We start from the raw sequence: 13,320 nt of genomic DNA on the forward strand, positions 1-13,320 counted from the left end.
GAGTGTGAGTGTGAGTGTGAGTGTGAGTGTGAGTGTGAGTGTGAGTGTGAGTGTGAGTGTGAGTGTGAGTGTGAGTGTGAGTGTGAGTGTGAGTGTGAGTGTGAGTGTGAGTGTGAGTGTGAGTGTGAGTGTGAGTGTGAGTGTGAGTGTGAGTGTGAGTGTGAGTGTTTTAGAGTAGTATGTGCAGGTAAACAACAATGGTGACAGACAGAAATAGAGACATTTTAAAATGCACATCTTCTAATCCCCTGGGCTGGCATAATGGACAAGTACTGTAATCATGTGTGATTTTGTTGCATGAAAAAAAACAAGGATTGTCATACCAAAGCAGAACTGTCCTGGGAGCTGACCATACTGCTGGGGTTTTTTCACAGGAAAACAACACGCACACCTCCTGAAGTGACAGAGCGTTTTATTGTGAGCGTCTCTATTCATTTGGTGTGTGTGTTTGAACCCTGCCATGCAGATGCAAGACTCTGCGAGATAGCAGTGAAGGTGACATCATCAAAGCTCCGAGTCAGAGGTTGACAGTGTGTATGAAAGGTGGAGAGGTTAACAAAAGAAGAGATGCAGATGCGGGGATGAACGAAGAGGTGGATGAGATGGGGAGAGTTACGGGGTGAGTCAGGCTCTAAAGGAAGAGATGGTGGGCAGAGGGAGAGAGACAGTGGACACAGGGGAAGGGAGAGAGACAGGGGACACAGGGGAAGGGAGAGGGAGAGAGACAGGGGACACAGGGGAAGGAAGAGGGAGAGAGACAGGGGACACAGGGGAAGGGAGAGGGAGAGAGACAGGGGACACAGGAAGGGAGAGATGGTGGGCAGAGGGAGAGAGACAGGGGACACAGGAAGGGAGAGATGGTGGGCGGAGGGAGAGAGACAGGGGACACAGGGGAAGGGAGAGCTCTGGAGAGATGCAGAGAGAGATGAAGGACAGGGCGTTGTCATGGTGATTCTGATAGAGACAACCATCAAAGTCCAGAAACATCCAGAAAGACAAACGGCATGTGTGCCTATTTTGTGAAAGCGTGTGCTTTTCTGTGTGCGCGAGTGTGTGTGTGTAGATGTGTGTGCGTGTGTGTGTCTTTGCCTTGGGTTAGAGTTAAATGTCAGTGTCTGCTGTCATTAGTAATTCTAATGACAGTCAACTTTGATGGAAGGAGAAGCTGACAGTATCATGGAAGGCCACCGAACCCTCTGCCCTGCCTCACTGCCTCGCGTCACAACACATCCACACTCATTTTCCGAGTGAGGGCAACAAAAACATCTCTGAATTCAGGACAGTTCTCTGTTTGTGTGCCTGGCTGTCTGATTATGTGTGTGTGTGTCTGTCTGTGAGTCTGTTTCTATCTGTCTGTGTATCTGCCTGTGTGTCTGTTTCTATCTGTCTGTGCATGTGCTTGTGTGTCTGTTTCTATCTGTCTGTGTATCTGCCTGTGTGTCTGTTTCTATCTGTCTGTGTATCTGCCTGTGTGTCTGTTTCTGTCTGTGTATCTGCCTGTGTGTCTGTTTCTATCTGTCTGTGTATCTGCCTGTGTGTCTGTTTCTATCTGTCTGTGTATCTGCCTGTGTGTCTGTTTCTATCTGTCTGTGTATCTGCCTGTGTGTCTGTTTCTGTCTGTGTATCTGCCTGTGTGTCTGTTTCTATCTGTGTGTGTATCTGCCTGTGTGTCTGTTTCTATCTGTCTGTGTATCTGCCTGTGTGTCTGTTTCTATCTGTCTGTGTATCTGCCTGTGTGTCTGTTTCCATCTGTCTGTCTGTTTCTCTCTCTCTCTGTAGTTTTCTCTCTTTCGTCACTCTCCATCAGTCTGTCTCCATCCCTCTTCCCTCCCGCGCTAATCGCTGGGAGCCGCATTGTTGTTGATGACTCCTGCAGTCGCGGAGGAGGAGGGGGGGGGGGGCTAAGGAGGGGTGGGGGATGAAAGGCTCCTGTATGTTGCGGCTTCACCACCTCTGGAAGTGGAGCCAGGAGAGCAGGGGGATGCCTGCTTCGCTCGGCGGGTTCGCTCGGAGTCTCGCACGCTCACGTCTGACACCCCTCTCAGATGCACACTCGGAACGCTGCCAGCGTGACAATTACTGTGTTTATTGTACCGTTGGAGTGCGGTTTAAATGAATGATATGACTCTCTCTAGATTGGCGCTGTGTCACTGCGGTGTGATGAGACACTCGCTTTGTGGTGCCATGCTCGCTCATTTCACTTGATAACGGATTGCTAGTCTCAAGCTGTGATTGGGCCAAACAACCCTTTTGGGAATTCTTAAAACTGTTTCTAAATGGTTTAATGTTTGCAGGGTCCACAGAATCTTGCATAAAATCACGGAGGGAGGATAGAATAGCTGTGTAAATGCAGTGTGCATTCAGGTGGATATGGTGGTAATAGTATTTTATAGTCAACAAGCATGTATAAGCGCTTAAAGTGATCAGAATGCATCACTTCATGCACACTGTGGGGTTATGTTTATGTCCTAGATGTAACTGTCACTTTGTCCTCTGTGAAATATTTATCGCATTGTTCTGTTGTTGCAGAGGAGCAAGGCCCGGGCACACAAGGTGAGCTCTTAGGTGCGAAATAAATATCGGCGATGACCCTTGCGCCCTGACAAAAACACACAGCGCAAGCCTCTTCTCCTGGGTCGTATGATTTATTCAGATCGAGAGTGCTCTTCTGCATAGGAGTGTAAACAAGCCCGCCAGAGGGTGTGAGGTGTAGGGGAGCTCGACCTTGGCATGGTGTCCTGCTCGTACCTGTGTGTTTGTTGTGTGAGAGACATGCTGTAGAGGACATACAGGCCCCAGCCAGGGACTCACAGCTCCTCAGTCTGATCACAGTCAACTCTGTGTTCAATCATTTGGACAAAATGGCAAATGTTGACGTCACGCGCGCACACCACACACACACACACACACAGACGTCAGGGTGGATGTTGCGGTGACTGGATGCGGGGGAAGGCACAAAGGGACAGGTGAGGCTGTGACAGCTCTCCTCCACATACAGTAGGGCACTGACGCAGGTTCCTCCGAGCTCCAGGTAATTACTGCTAACGAGGCCATGTGATGACTCAGACTGATTAAGCACATCAAAACAACACAGACAGGGACGAGAACGTCCGTCTGGGAAGCTGGTGGGTGGGTGCGCTGGCTCTCTCCAGTGTGTGCTAGTCTATACTGTTTCTGATTACATTTGATTCCTTTTTTAGTGGACAGTTTTATCCAAAGAGGAAGTACATCTGAATATCAAGGATCAGAAGTGCATAGTTCATAGTTCACAGTACTTTGGTGGTCAGAGTCAAGGGTCTATTCGGCAGAGCACAGTGCAATGTAACCACAACTCAACTACAGTATTACATAGTACATTCAGGAAACAAAACACTGTGATATATTGTTCCATGTTGTGAGAGTTGTTTTGTTTTACACCATGCCATTATGTTTGTATTGGAGGCGATTCGAGAAACATTCGGCACGCATTAGCCTCCTAAAATGTTCCTCGACCTTTTTGATATCGACCTGTTTCATCTTTTCCAGCAGTTTCCAGCAGATTTGTCTCCATCAAACCACTTGCTCAATATTCCCGACTTTACAGAGATTTGCCTGGTATTTCTCTTCAAGGTCTGCAGTACTAAATAACATCTGATTGATTGCCTATTAACGTGACTGAAGGCAACCGTGATTTACTTTTTTCTTATGAAAGGAGACAGATGCCATTTTTCTTCCTTAATAGTGTCCTATGCAGCCATAACTCTTGTCTACTCTATTCAGGCTTCATTACATAGAGAGTCCATTACAGAACCTGTACCTGAGCACCTGTACCAGGGGGAGGGAGTGACTGTGTTGTGTGGCTGTGATGAGGGCGGCTGGAGTTCAGTAATTGAGGGTTTTTTGAGGGGGTGAATTGTCAAATGAAAAAGGAATGTGGAGGTTGTAATTTCAGCAAACATCATCCTCATCATCCTCTTCATTCATCCTCATCATCCTCATTACCCTCATCATCCAGTCTTCATTCAATGAAAAAAAATGAAGATTGGTTCAACAATAACCCTGAGATCTTCGGTCTGATTTTTCTTGCCCTTTTTGGTCTCGGTGTTGAGACATCAATGTCTTTTTCATTCCTCTCTTCTCCTTTCTGCAGAGAGCAAGGAGGTCTACAAGAGGCAAGTGCTGTCAATCACGTCCATCGCCGTGGGAATCAGCCTTCTGGGCATGCTCTGTATGGCTCTCTACTGCCGCAACAAGTAAGTCCTAGAGGAGCCCCTCCTCACACACTCAGACACAGAACCAGCACACATGCAATAAACATGAGAGAGATATACTTCAATATTGATCAAGTCTATGCTGATGCTGTTCTACAATGACCTTGCAGCTTTAATTCCCCATTTGAATTCCTTGCACAGTGTTAATGAATAGTGTATGTGCATCTGGGTGCGTAGCTCATATATAACTTTAAAGGTCAGCTCTTCGCATGGTGGTTGATCTATATCTCTATCTCTACATCTCTCGGTTCTTTCTGCTCTCCTCTCTCTTAATCTCTCAATCTGTCACTCTCTTTTTATTTTTTCAAAAAGAAAAATCTCCAATATCTCTCTGTCTCTCTATCCGTGTCTTTCTCTGTATATTGTAACGGCATGTGATTGTCTGTGAATCCTGTTTGTGTTGGTTCTGCCTGAGGGCCTTCTATCTAGATTGCAATGCAGTCTCTTCTTCATGTTCGCCATCAGCGTGTCAGGTCAAACACCCGAGCCATAATGGCGAGCTGTCATTCAGGGTATATGGAGCAGAGAGCCTTGTTGATAGATTGCATTGTAATTTTTTGGGCTTCATAATACAATGATATGAGTGAGTGAGCATCCTGACAACAAGATAATCGGATCAAAGCATGATGTAGTACCGTTTTGCTTGAATGTATAATGGTGAGCCACTGCAGGGGCTCTGTCAGCACGGCCAATCATGTATCTACAGGATGAAAGACAGATCATTGTTCAACCACTTCTTGTTGAGTAGCTTCATCAATCTGTTTCCAGAAATGAACAGCATGACTCAGTCAAGGTCAAGAAGGGAAATACTCCTTGTTTACAGAACAACTTACTGTTGTTTATTACTGTAGCTGGAACACAATACTCTCACTGTTGAATTACGTGATCCCAATTAGACCCCTTGAATGTTAGTTTATTAGGAATGTGCATAATCGTGATGAAACATCAATGATCTCCACATAATAAATCTAAAAACACACAATTATCCACACTCTGTCTTTGGCGTTTCCAGTCATTTTAAGTTTCAATTAATGCGGGGTAAGGCTGGGTTTGGTTCAGGGGTTAATAAAGGGTTGAGCAGTGGTTGTCCTGGTCTGGTTCACCTGTCTGGGACTTGAAAGGCAGGGCCAGGGCTGTGTGACAAGATGTCACCGTATCATCATGCAGACCAGGGTTTTGTGACAAGATGTCACCGTATCATCATGCAGGCCAGGGTTTTGTGACAAGATGTCACCGTATAATCATGCAGCATGCGTTTCCTTCCCTCCAGGAGGCGTCGAGAGAAGCTGCAGGCCCACCTGAAGGAGACCCGAAGCCTGAAGAACTACAGCGCCAACCGCCCCGTTCTGGAGCCCAAGACCAGCTTGAGACCCAACCCTGGCCTTCAGCTACAGAACGTGAGCATACATAATGGAATTCTAGTGTAGCAGACGTGTGCTGATGAATATGAGACCAGACCCACCTGAGGGCTGGAGATCTTGTCTGCCTGAGGGTTACAGGGAAGGTACAGCAGAGTTAGGCCAGGATGGTTCCCAGGTAGGAGACACCTGTCCATCCATTATTATCGAAGCCCTATACCCAGAATCGTGTTTCTTTAAGGATATCCAACTCCCAGTTAGAGTAAAGAGAAGAAGAGTCGGGTTGCGGTTTGTTGTCTAAAACACTGGCTATTCCCTTGCCCCCCTCCCCGACCCCAAACCATTCCACTTCAACTTTGAATGAGAAACTGTGTTTGAGAGGCAGAGAACACAGCCCAGTCAGCTGGGACTTTGGGCCTGCTGGTCGCGCTATTCATCATCCGCTCAGCAGCCTCTGTCGACACAGCGATCTGGGATCTGCCAATACGTGGTGTTTGCATGGCAGGCGTACCACCCCCCCGCCCCCCCCCCTGCCCCCGACCACTCCCACCCCCAACCCCCGCCCCTTAATTTGATTGTCAGTCAAACATGGCTGCGACGCTGAAACCAAGAGGGACAGGAGAGGTATCTGAGATAACCTTGTTCTGCGTGCAGCAGCGCCAGGATATAGATTAGACTACCTGCTTCGGATCCATCACAAACACACACGCCTCTCAAGGTTACTTATTCAGTTCTACTGAAGCTGACATTGTTATGATTACATGCCGTATTGGAGATCTTGTTTTGTCGCCCTGTGGATATGAAGCTAATTTGAAATTACAATGAGGGTGTTATTGTCAACATTCTGAAGGGAATTCGTCAAGATTTTGTTGTCGAGGTTTTCCTGTCTATGTCCTTATTTTAGCAGGGTATACGCACCAGAATAAATATCCTATGCCATGACTGACTTACCATTAACTATCATATATACAGTATCTAGTGTAGCAGCCGCGGTTTTTTATTGGATTTTTCCAAAGTTTTCCTTCCCTTCGGATGAAGATCTTGATAAAGTTGATAACACCGCGTATCTTTGTTACCTGCCATCTTGTTTGATATCCTCCAACTCTATAGCCTCCAACACAGTAGACATTTGCTTTCTGACAAGAACATTAACTTAACACTTGTATCCATGGCTTAGTTTTCAAGTCTGGGTATTGTTTTGTTGACTGGGGATATACACCAACTGTTGTTTTATAATGTTCAATACTACTGTTGCGGTGAGCAAGTCTGGCTGTGGGTTTGCCATGTATCTTCGGAGGGTGTTTTATTTCAGCTACAGTCTACTGGGAACTTATGCAAATACAAGCTATTTGTTTCTTTTGTGCCTACCCACGCACATTCATATTGATTTGTGTCTGCGAGCGATCAGTTAGCCGTATTTCACAACATGGACGCCTCTTTGTGGGGTCAATGCCATGCCATGCTCTCTCATACACAATCATACACACAAACATGCACCCCATAATCAGGTAAAAATAAACTCATGTATATTCATGTATGCAAACTCGCACTCAAATACTGTATACCTGTCCTAAACACTCGTCACCATCGAACAGTTCAAACAGTTACCATCAAGGCTATTGTGTTATTTTCCTCCAACACTGTTCTGTGGACTCTTTAGATCTCTTGCTCCCTTAGGCAAAATGCATCTGTCAGCAGAGAGAGACAGGAAACTTATATGTGTTACTGATGACGACTCCTCCCCCCCTCCACCACCAATCACCAGACCCTTCTGCAGGGCTCTGGCTGGCGCTGGTGTAGCTGTGGCGACTGTCGCCTCGGGCAGGATGGTGGCCTCTATCTCTCCCCAGATTAAAACATCCATTACGCTAACATGCTCCCCTGCTGTGAAATCACCCTCACCACCACCACACCTCCGCACACACATTCATCACGTTTTTTCGCGAGGCTGTTTTTAGTGAGATAAATGTCGACATCTCTCCGGGCGCAGCAAAGCAAGATGGCCGCCGATGTCAGCGCTAAAGCTACTGGGCTAGATTAGACTGCAGGGCACACCTGCTATGTGTGGCTATATGTAGATGTTGCCAGGTTTTACCCTTCTGTAACTCAGCACTTTAGATAGCCTGCCAGGTAAGACTTTCCTCATTAGATCGGAAGTTTAAACGTTCCGTTTGTAAAAGGCTTGTAAACGACATTCATGTTTAAAATCACAAAGTAACACGTAAAACGTGTTCGCTTTCAGTAAGCTGAGGTATTCGGTTAAACATTCTGAGCTCAGTTTGAGTTAAACCATCCACGTCCGTTGAACAACAGTAGGCCTATATCGTCCACCCATGTTAATTGATCGTTTTCCTGTTTAAATCTTCCAGGCTCTTTAGTCAGGCTGCAGGCATATTTTTCAGCTGTTAGCTAACTTCACATTTTCTTTGTCACAGTCTGAATAATGAGTTTATGTTAACCGCCAGGGTAGATAATAATTAGCGAGACGCTGCCATGTCAACGTTGTTGTAAGGGAGGAAGCCAGCGGGAGATCCAGCCTGAAGGCTCCTCCTTTAAAGTGGCTGCCAGCGCGTACTGTGAGTGACAGGTGACAGGCAGAGAAGGTTTGATGCCGCCGTTGTCACGGTATCCTTAGGCTGCCACCACTTTGGTAGCTGGGCTGGTAAGAGTCAGCAGGGAAAGGATAGTCTGGCACATCAAGTCACTGAGGTGAGATATGTCTAATCCTCCTTTCTGGTCTCCCTTCATAGCTTTTAATGTTAATGATCTCTCTGTAGCTCTCTCTGTAGCTCTCTCTCTCTGTCTCCTTCTCTCTCTCTTTCTCTCGCTCTCTCTCCCTCTCGCTCTCTGTCGGTCTGTCTGTCTGTCTCTCTATCTCCCAACTTTCTGTCTCTTTCTCCCAAGTCAATCTCTCTCTATCTCAGTTCTCTCTCTCTTGTGCTCTATTTTCCCTATCTCTTCTTCTCTCAGTAGTTTGTTTTCCCTGCAGCCAATCCTATTTTGCTGTCTTGTACCTCAAATAACTGAATTTCATGGTGCCTTTTGTGAAGGCTTGTTACAGTTCCTCCAGTAACTTATACTTTCACCCATCCTCACAGTTCAGGATGTAATTTACAATGATTTATTTGTGCTGGAAAATTATTTTACCCTCAATAAGCTGTTTTTATTAAATGCATTGTATGTAATCCATTTCTATGAAATTGTCAATTTTGCATTATGAAACACACATATACACATTTAGTTGCAATGCAATATTGTGAATTAGAGAGTTTTGCCATGATAAAATGAGTTTGGTCCTCCTGGAGAAGGATCTGGGTGACAGGGTCAGTCTAAGGACCTGGGTGACAGGGTCAGTCTAAGGACCTGGGTGACAGGGTCAGTCTAAGGACCTGGGTGACAGGATCAGTCTAATGACCTGGGTGACAGGGTCAGTCTAAGGACCTGGGTGACAGGGTCAGTCTAATGACCTGGGTGACAGGGTCAGTCTAATGACCTGGGTGACAGGGTCAGTCTAATGACCTGGGTGACAGGATCAGTCTAAGGACCTGGGTGACAGGATCAGTCTAATGACCTGGGTGACAGGGTCAGTCTAATGACCTGGGTGACAGGGCCAGTCTAAGGACCTGGGTGACAGGGTCAGTCTAAGGACCTGGGTGACAGGGTCAGTCTAAGGACCTGGGTGACAGGGTCAGTCTAAGGACCTGGGTGACAGGGTCAGCGTCTCTGTTTGTTGCTCCTCATGCAAGAAGAAGCCATGTCACTGGCTTCTTCTTGCATGAGTCTTGGCTTGTGCTGGGAAATCTCTATCGAAGAGACAAGCTCTGCCCAAGTCAGGACTGTAGACAGGATTCTCTGTGTCTTGAGAGAGAGAAACAGAGAGAGAAAGAGAGAGACAGAGGCAGACAGAGAGTGACAGAGAGAGACAGAGAGAGAAAGAGACAGACAGAGAGAGACAGAGAGAGATACAGAGACAGAGAGAGACAGAGAAATTGTTTTAGAGGAACTGCCTTGACTCCTTCAAGGTCACATCCTCAAGAAATCATTTATGGCACGAAACTTGTATAGTTCAGTTGGTATCCGGAGGATCTGTCTTCAGTGAATGTATTTTAATTCTGCTACAATGTGGGCTTAAATTTGCAGCAGAAAAAATAAATCTGATTTTAGCAATTAAATATAATATTCAGTTATCATATCATTGATACTGTTACACAACTACTATTTTAGCTAAAATCTTGAGACAACCCCCTATCTGGGGAAATAATGAAACAATTTCATATAGCAAAGGAACAGTAATAGAGTTTCATAATAATACCCTGATCTTTATTTTATTTATTTATTTCGCAGTTAACATGGCAACTCAGTCTTACTTCAGGTAGAGCCATGTGCACTGATACTGATATTTTGAACCTTGTAACAGAAACTAGCAGCAATAATGTTTAATAATTAGCAGCCTATTCAACCATTTGCAATTATTCAACCACAAATATGAAACCTTTACTGTGGCCAGAATTTAAGTACCAACCTCTTTTATGGAACACAATAATATAAAACCCTAAGAGATTACATCAAAGTACCATTAATTAACATGTGACTTCTGCAGATTTGTACATCCGTCATTGGGAATGGAGGTGTTACAGCTAGGCTAATCTTGTCGTCAGGCTTTAATATCCAATTAACATGACTACGATCCTCTGCACCTTTCCTTATCAACGATCAACACTCCCACCACATTTCTCTCTCCTTCTTTCCTATTTCACTCTCTCTCTGTCTCTCACAGCCAAACACTCATTCATCTCTATCTCTCTCTTATCTTTACATTTCTCTCCCTCCTCTCGTTTCCTCATCCTCTCGAGAAGCAAATGGAGGCAGAGGTAAGGCGAGTTTCCCAAGCAGAATCTCGAACGCCATTTAAGTTCCATTTAAATTCCTGTGATCGTTCCTCTGCAGTGAAGTGGTGGCACTCCTGGGCTCTCAGAGGGGAGATGTGTGTGATCGCGCTGAGTTATGCTCAGGAGTGAAAATCTTGAGACACGACTCAAAATGGAACCTGTATCCCTCAGCGAACGGTTATGGAGTGTGTTCTGCAAATGACGGGATTAGCTTTGTCGAGTCTGCTACGTTGATGGGCGGAAATGAGTCGAGACTTGTAACAGATGAGCATGTTTTTTTCCTGTTTGTTTCGCAGTATTGCAAGAGAGGTCCTCAGACTCCGGAACATGCTGTCTCTCAGTCCAACTTCGCCCAGTTCAACTCCACTACTCCACCCAACAACTCTAAAGGCCCCAGCGCTGGAAAACACCACAGGTTTGATGCCAAACACACAACCACACACACACAGGACAACGATTGGGGCTTAATCCAACTGAGGTGTTCAATATATATTCTCTCCACTAACTCAACGCTGAAATCTGTGTCCTGAAATTAGAACGCAAACCCAGCAAGCTGTGAAATGATCTGTTCTCTGTGATGCACCCTCTTCCCAGAGAAATGATCACAAAGGTGATCAATGGAAGTTCAATGTCCCCGAGAATAATCCTGTGAGATGCATTGTGGGGGAGAAATTAAATTATCCACATTATAGTGCAGTCAAAGATAATTGTAGATTTATTGAATGCTCTGAAGAATGAAGGTAATTATAATCGGTGATAAATATCCTGATGTGCATATGCTCTGAAGGGACATAACAGAGAGGATCCAGGGCCATGTCTGCTACCACACACACATTTATGAGCTCAGAGCTCTATAGCAATCATTTCCTTATTCATCAGGCCATCAACAAGCCAGGAAGTATCACTAACTCCATGCTATGTTTCCAGGGCAACACATACGGTGTGCACCACCAATATTATATGATTACATGATTATATGGCTCATATGCCTCACCCTAAATGTCAACTTAGTCAAAGCGTATTAAAATAAATCTTTAACACTTGTAATAAGTGTTAGTTAATAGGTAATAAGGCCCGTATAAGATGCTTTTAAACATGCACGTGTGCAACTATGCATGGTGGGAGTGCGTTGGAATTACATGCCTAGCTACATGCCTGCTTGAAGGGAGTCAGGTGGCTGAGCGGTTAGGAAATCTGAAGGTTGCCTGTTCAATTTCCGGCCGTGCCAAATGACGTTGTGTCCTTGGGCAAGGCACTTCACCCTACTTGCCTCAGGGGGAATGTCCCTGTACTTACTGTAAGTCGCTCTGGATAAGAGTGTCTGCTAAATGACTAAAATGTTAAAAAATGAATCCACGCTCTTTCCTACGCTAACTGTTGAGCTTCAGCAGCAGATTGAAATCCCCCCTCTGTTGTTGTTTGTTGTCTGGATTGAAGGAGTTGTTTACTGGCAATTCCTTCCACTTGTAATGATTTACATTTTCAAAAGATTCTCATGCTTTGTTTGATTGCACTTATGTCAATTTAGGAGGGGGGGGACGCTTTTGTGAGACAATAAAAAGGAATATGAATTCAAAATAGCAAGAAAAACTCGTCGGTTCGTTCTGTCGTTACAGTGACAGGCCGATTTATAGATTGCAAGTCTTATATTATAATAATTTGATGGGCTAACCTTTATAGATGCGATTTATGACATCACGCGGGATCTTTCTACTAAGAAATGTTATCTTGAGAGAGAAGGCCTGTGATTTGTCAATCATGCTTTTCTCTGTCCTCAAATATTTCGTAGCAGCAGTAAGCCCACAGACAACACGCTGACAGCACACCCGTTAGGGCAGGAACTGAGAGTGCTGCAGATTCTCATAAATCTTAGACGAAAATAGGTCACCAACTGAAATGTCAACAATAACGAACATTGTTAGTTTATAGAAAGAAAAAAAACGATTTTTGAACTTGACTGCGTGTATTCTACAGAGCCACTGCATTGCCGTCCTAGATGCTGTGGTTTTCTCTTTTCGCAGAAGTGTATCGCTGTCTCACAGCCCAGACCAGAGGTGTCGAGCCACCCATTGGACAGTGCCTCGCAGAACTCCGCCCATACCCAGAAGCAGACTCAATCCCATTGGAGTATCCAAGCATTCAGGCCCCGCCTACCAACACCTACAGGAAATGGAGTCCAGTGAAAGGGAGGTGGGGCCACAGACAGGGTGAGTCACACTCCTGGATACCTCACTTGGGTCAGTTTGATGTCATCCACCACTTAAGTGATTACGATTTGGGACCGCAATTCTTCCGGTCAAAACAGTTCAGTTTTGCCAGCTCTCCCAGGGTGCCATCGCCCTGGCTAGCTCCCATACTCGGTGGAACACAGGAGGGGAGTGGAGACATCATCATGGATCTGTGCATGCCGTGGTCAGAGAGTTTGTGTTGTGTCTCCAGCTCCCCTACAGTACTTCATAACACTTCTTGATCCGTATGTCATCTTTAAACAAAACGTCTTTAACTTCCACAAAGTAATCTCCCTTTCTCTCTCGTCATGCTCAAGCCACCCTCTCTCTCTCTTTTTCCCTCTCTCTCTTTTTCCCTCTCTTTTTTTCTCCCTCTCTTTTTCTCCCTCTCTTTTTCCCTCTCTTTCTTTTTCCCTCTCTCTCTTTTTCCCTCTCTCCTTTTCCCTCTCTCTCTTTTTGGCTGTCTCATTTTTCCCTCTCTCTTTTTCCCTCTCTCCTTTTCCCTCTCTCTCTTTTTGGCTGTCTCATTTTTCCCTCTCTCTTTTTCCCTCTCTCCTTTTCCCTCTCTCTCTTTTTGGCTGTCTCATTTTTCCCT

At 45.4% G+C, this 13,320-nt stretch overlaps 1 protein-coding gene across 1 annotated transcript in view; it reads left to right on the forward strand.

Moving 5' to 3' along the window:
• LOC136942753 (pro-neuregulin-3, membrane-bound isoform) overlaps positions 1-13,320 on the forward strand; it is a 160,963-nt gene that overhangs the window by 143,737 nt on the left and 3,906 nt on the right. Inside the window, exons 5-8 of the mRNA XM_067235724.1 lie at positions 4,130-4,232; positions 5,521-5,647; positions 10,794-10,912; positions 12,519-12,704. Of these exons, the coding sequence (XP_067091825.1) occupies positions 4,130-4,232; positions 5,521-5,647; positions 10,794-10,912; positions 12,519-12,704 (535 nt within the window). The remainder of the gene's footprint in view (positions 1-4,129; positions 4,233-5,520; positions 5,648-10,793; positions 10,913-12,518; positions 12,705-13,320) is intronic.

This window comes from Osmerus mordax, chromosome 5 (genome assembly GCF_038355195.1).
Source record: "Osmerus mordax isolate fOsmMor3 chromosome 5, fOsmMor3.pri, whole genome shotgun sequence".
Lineage (NCBI taxonomy): Eukaryota > Metazoa > Chordata > Actinopteri > Osmeriformes > Osmeridae > Osmerus > Osmerus mordax.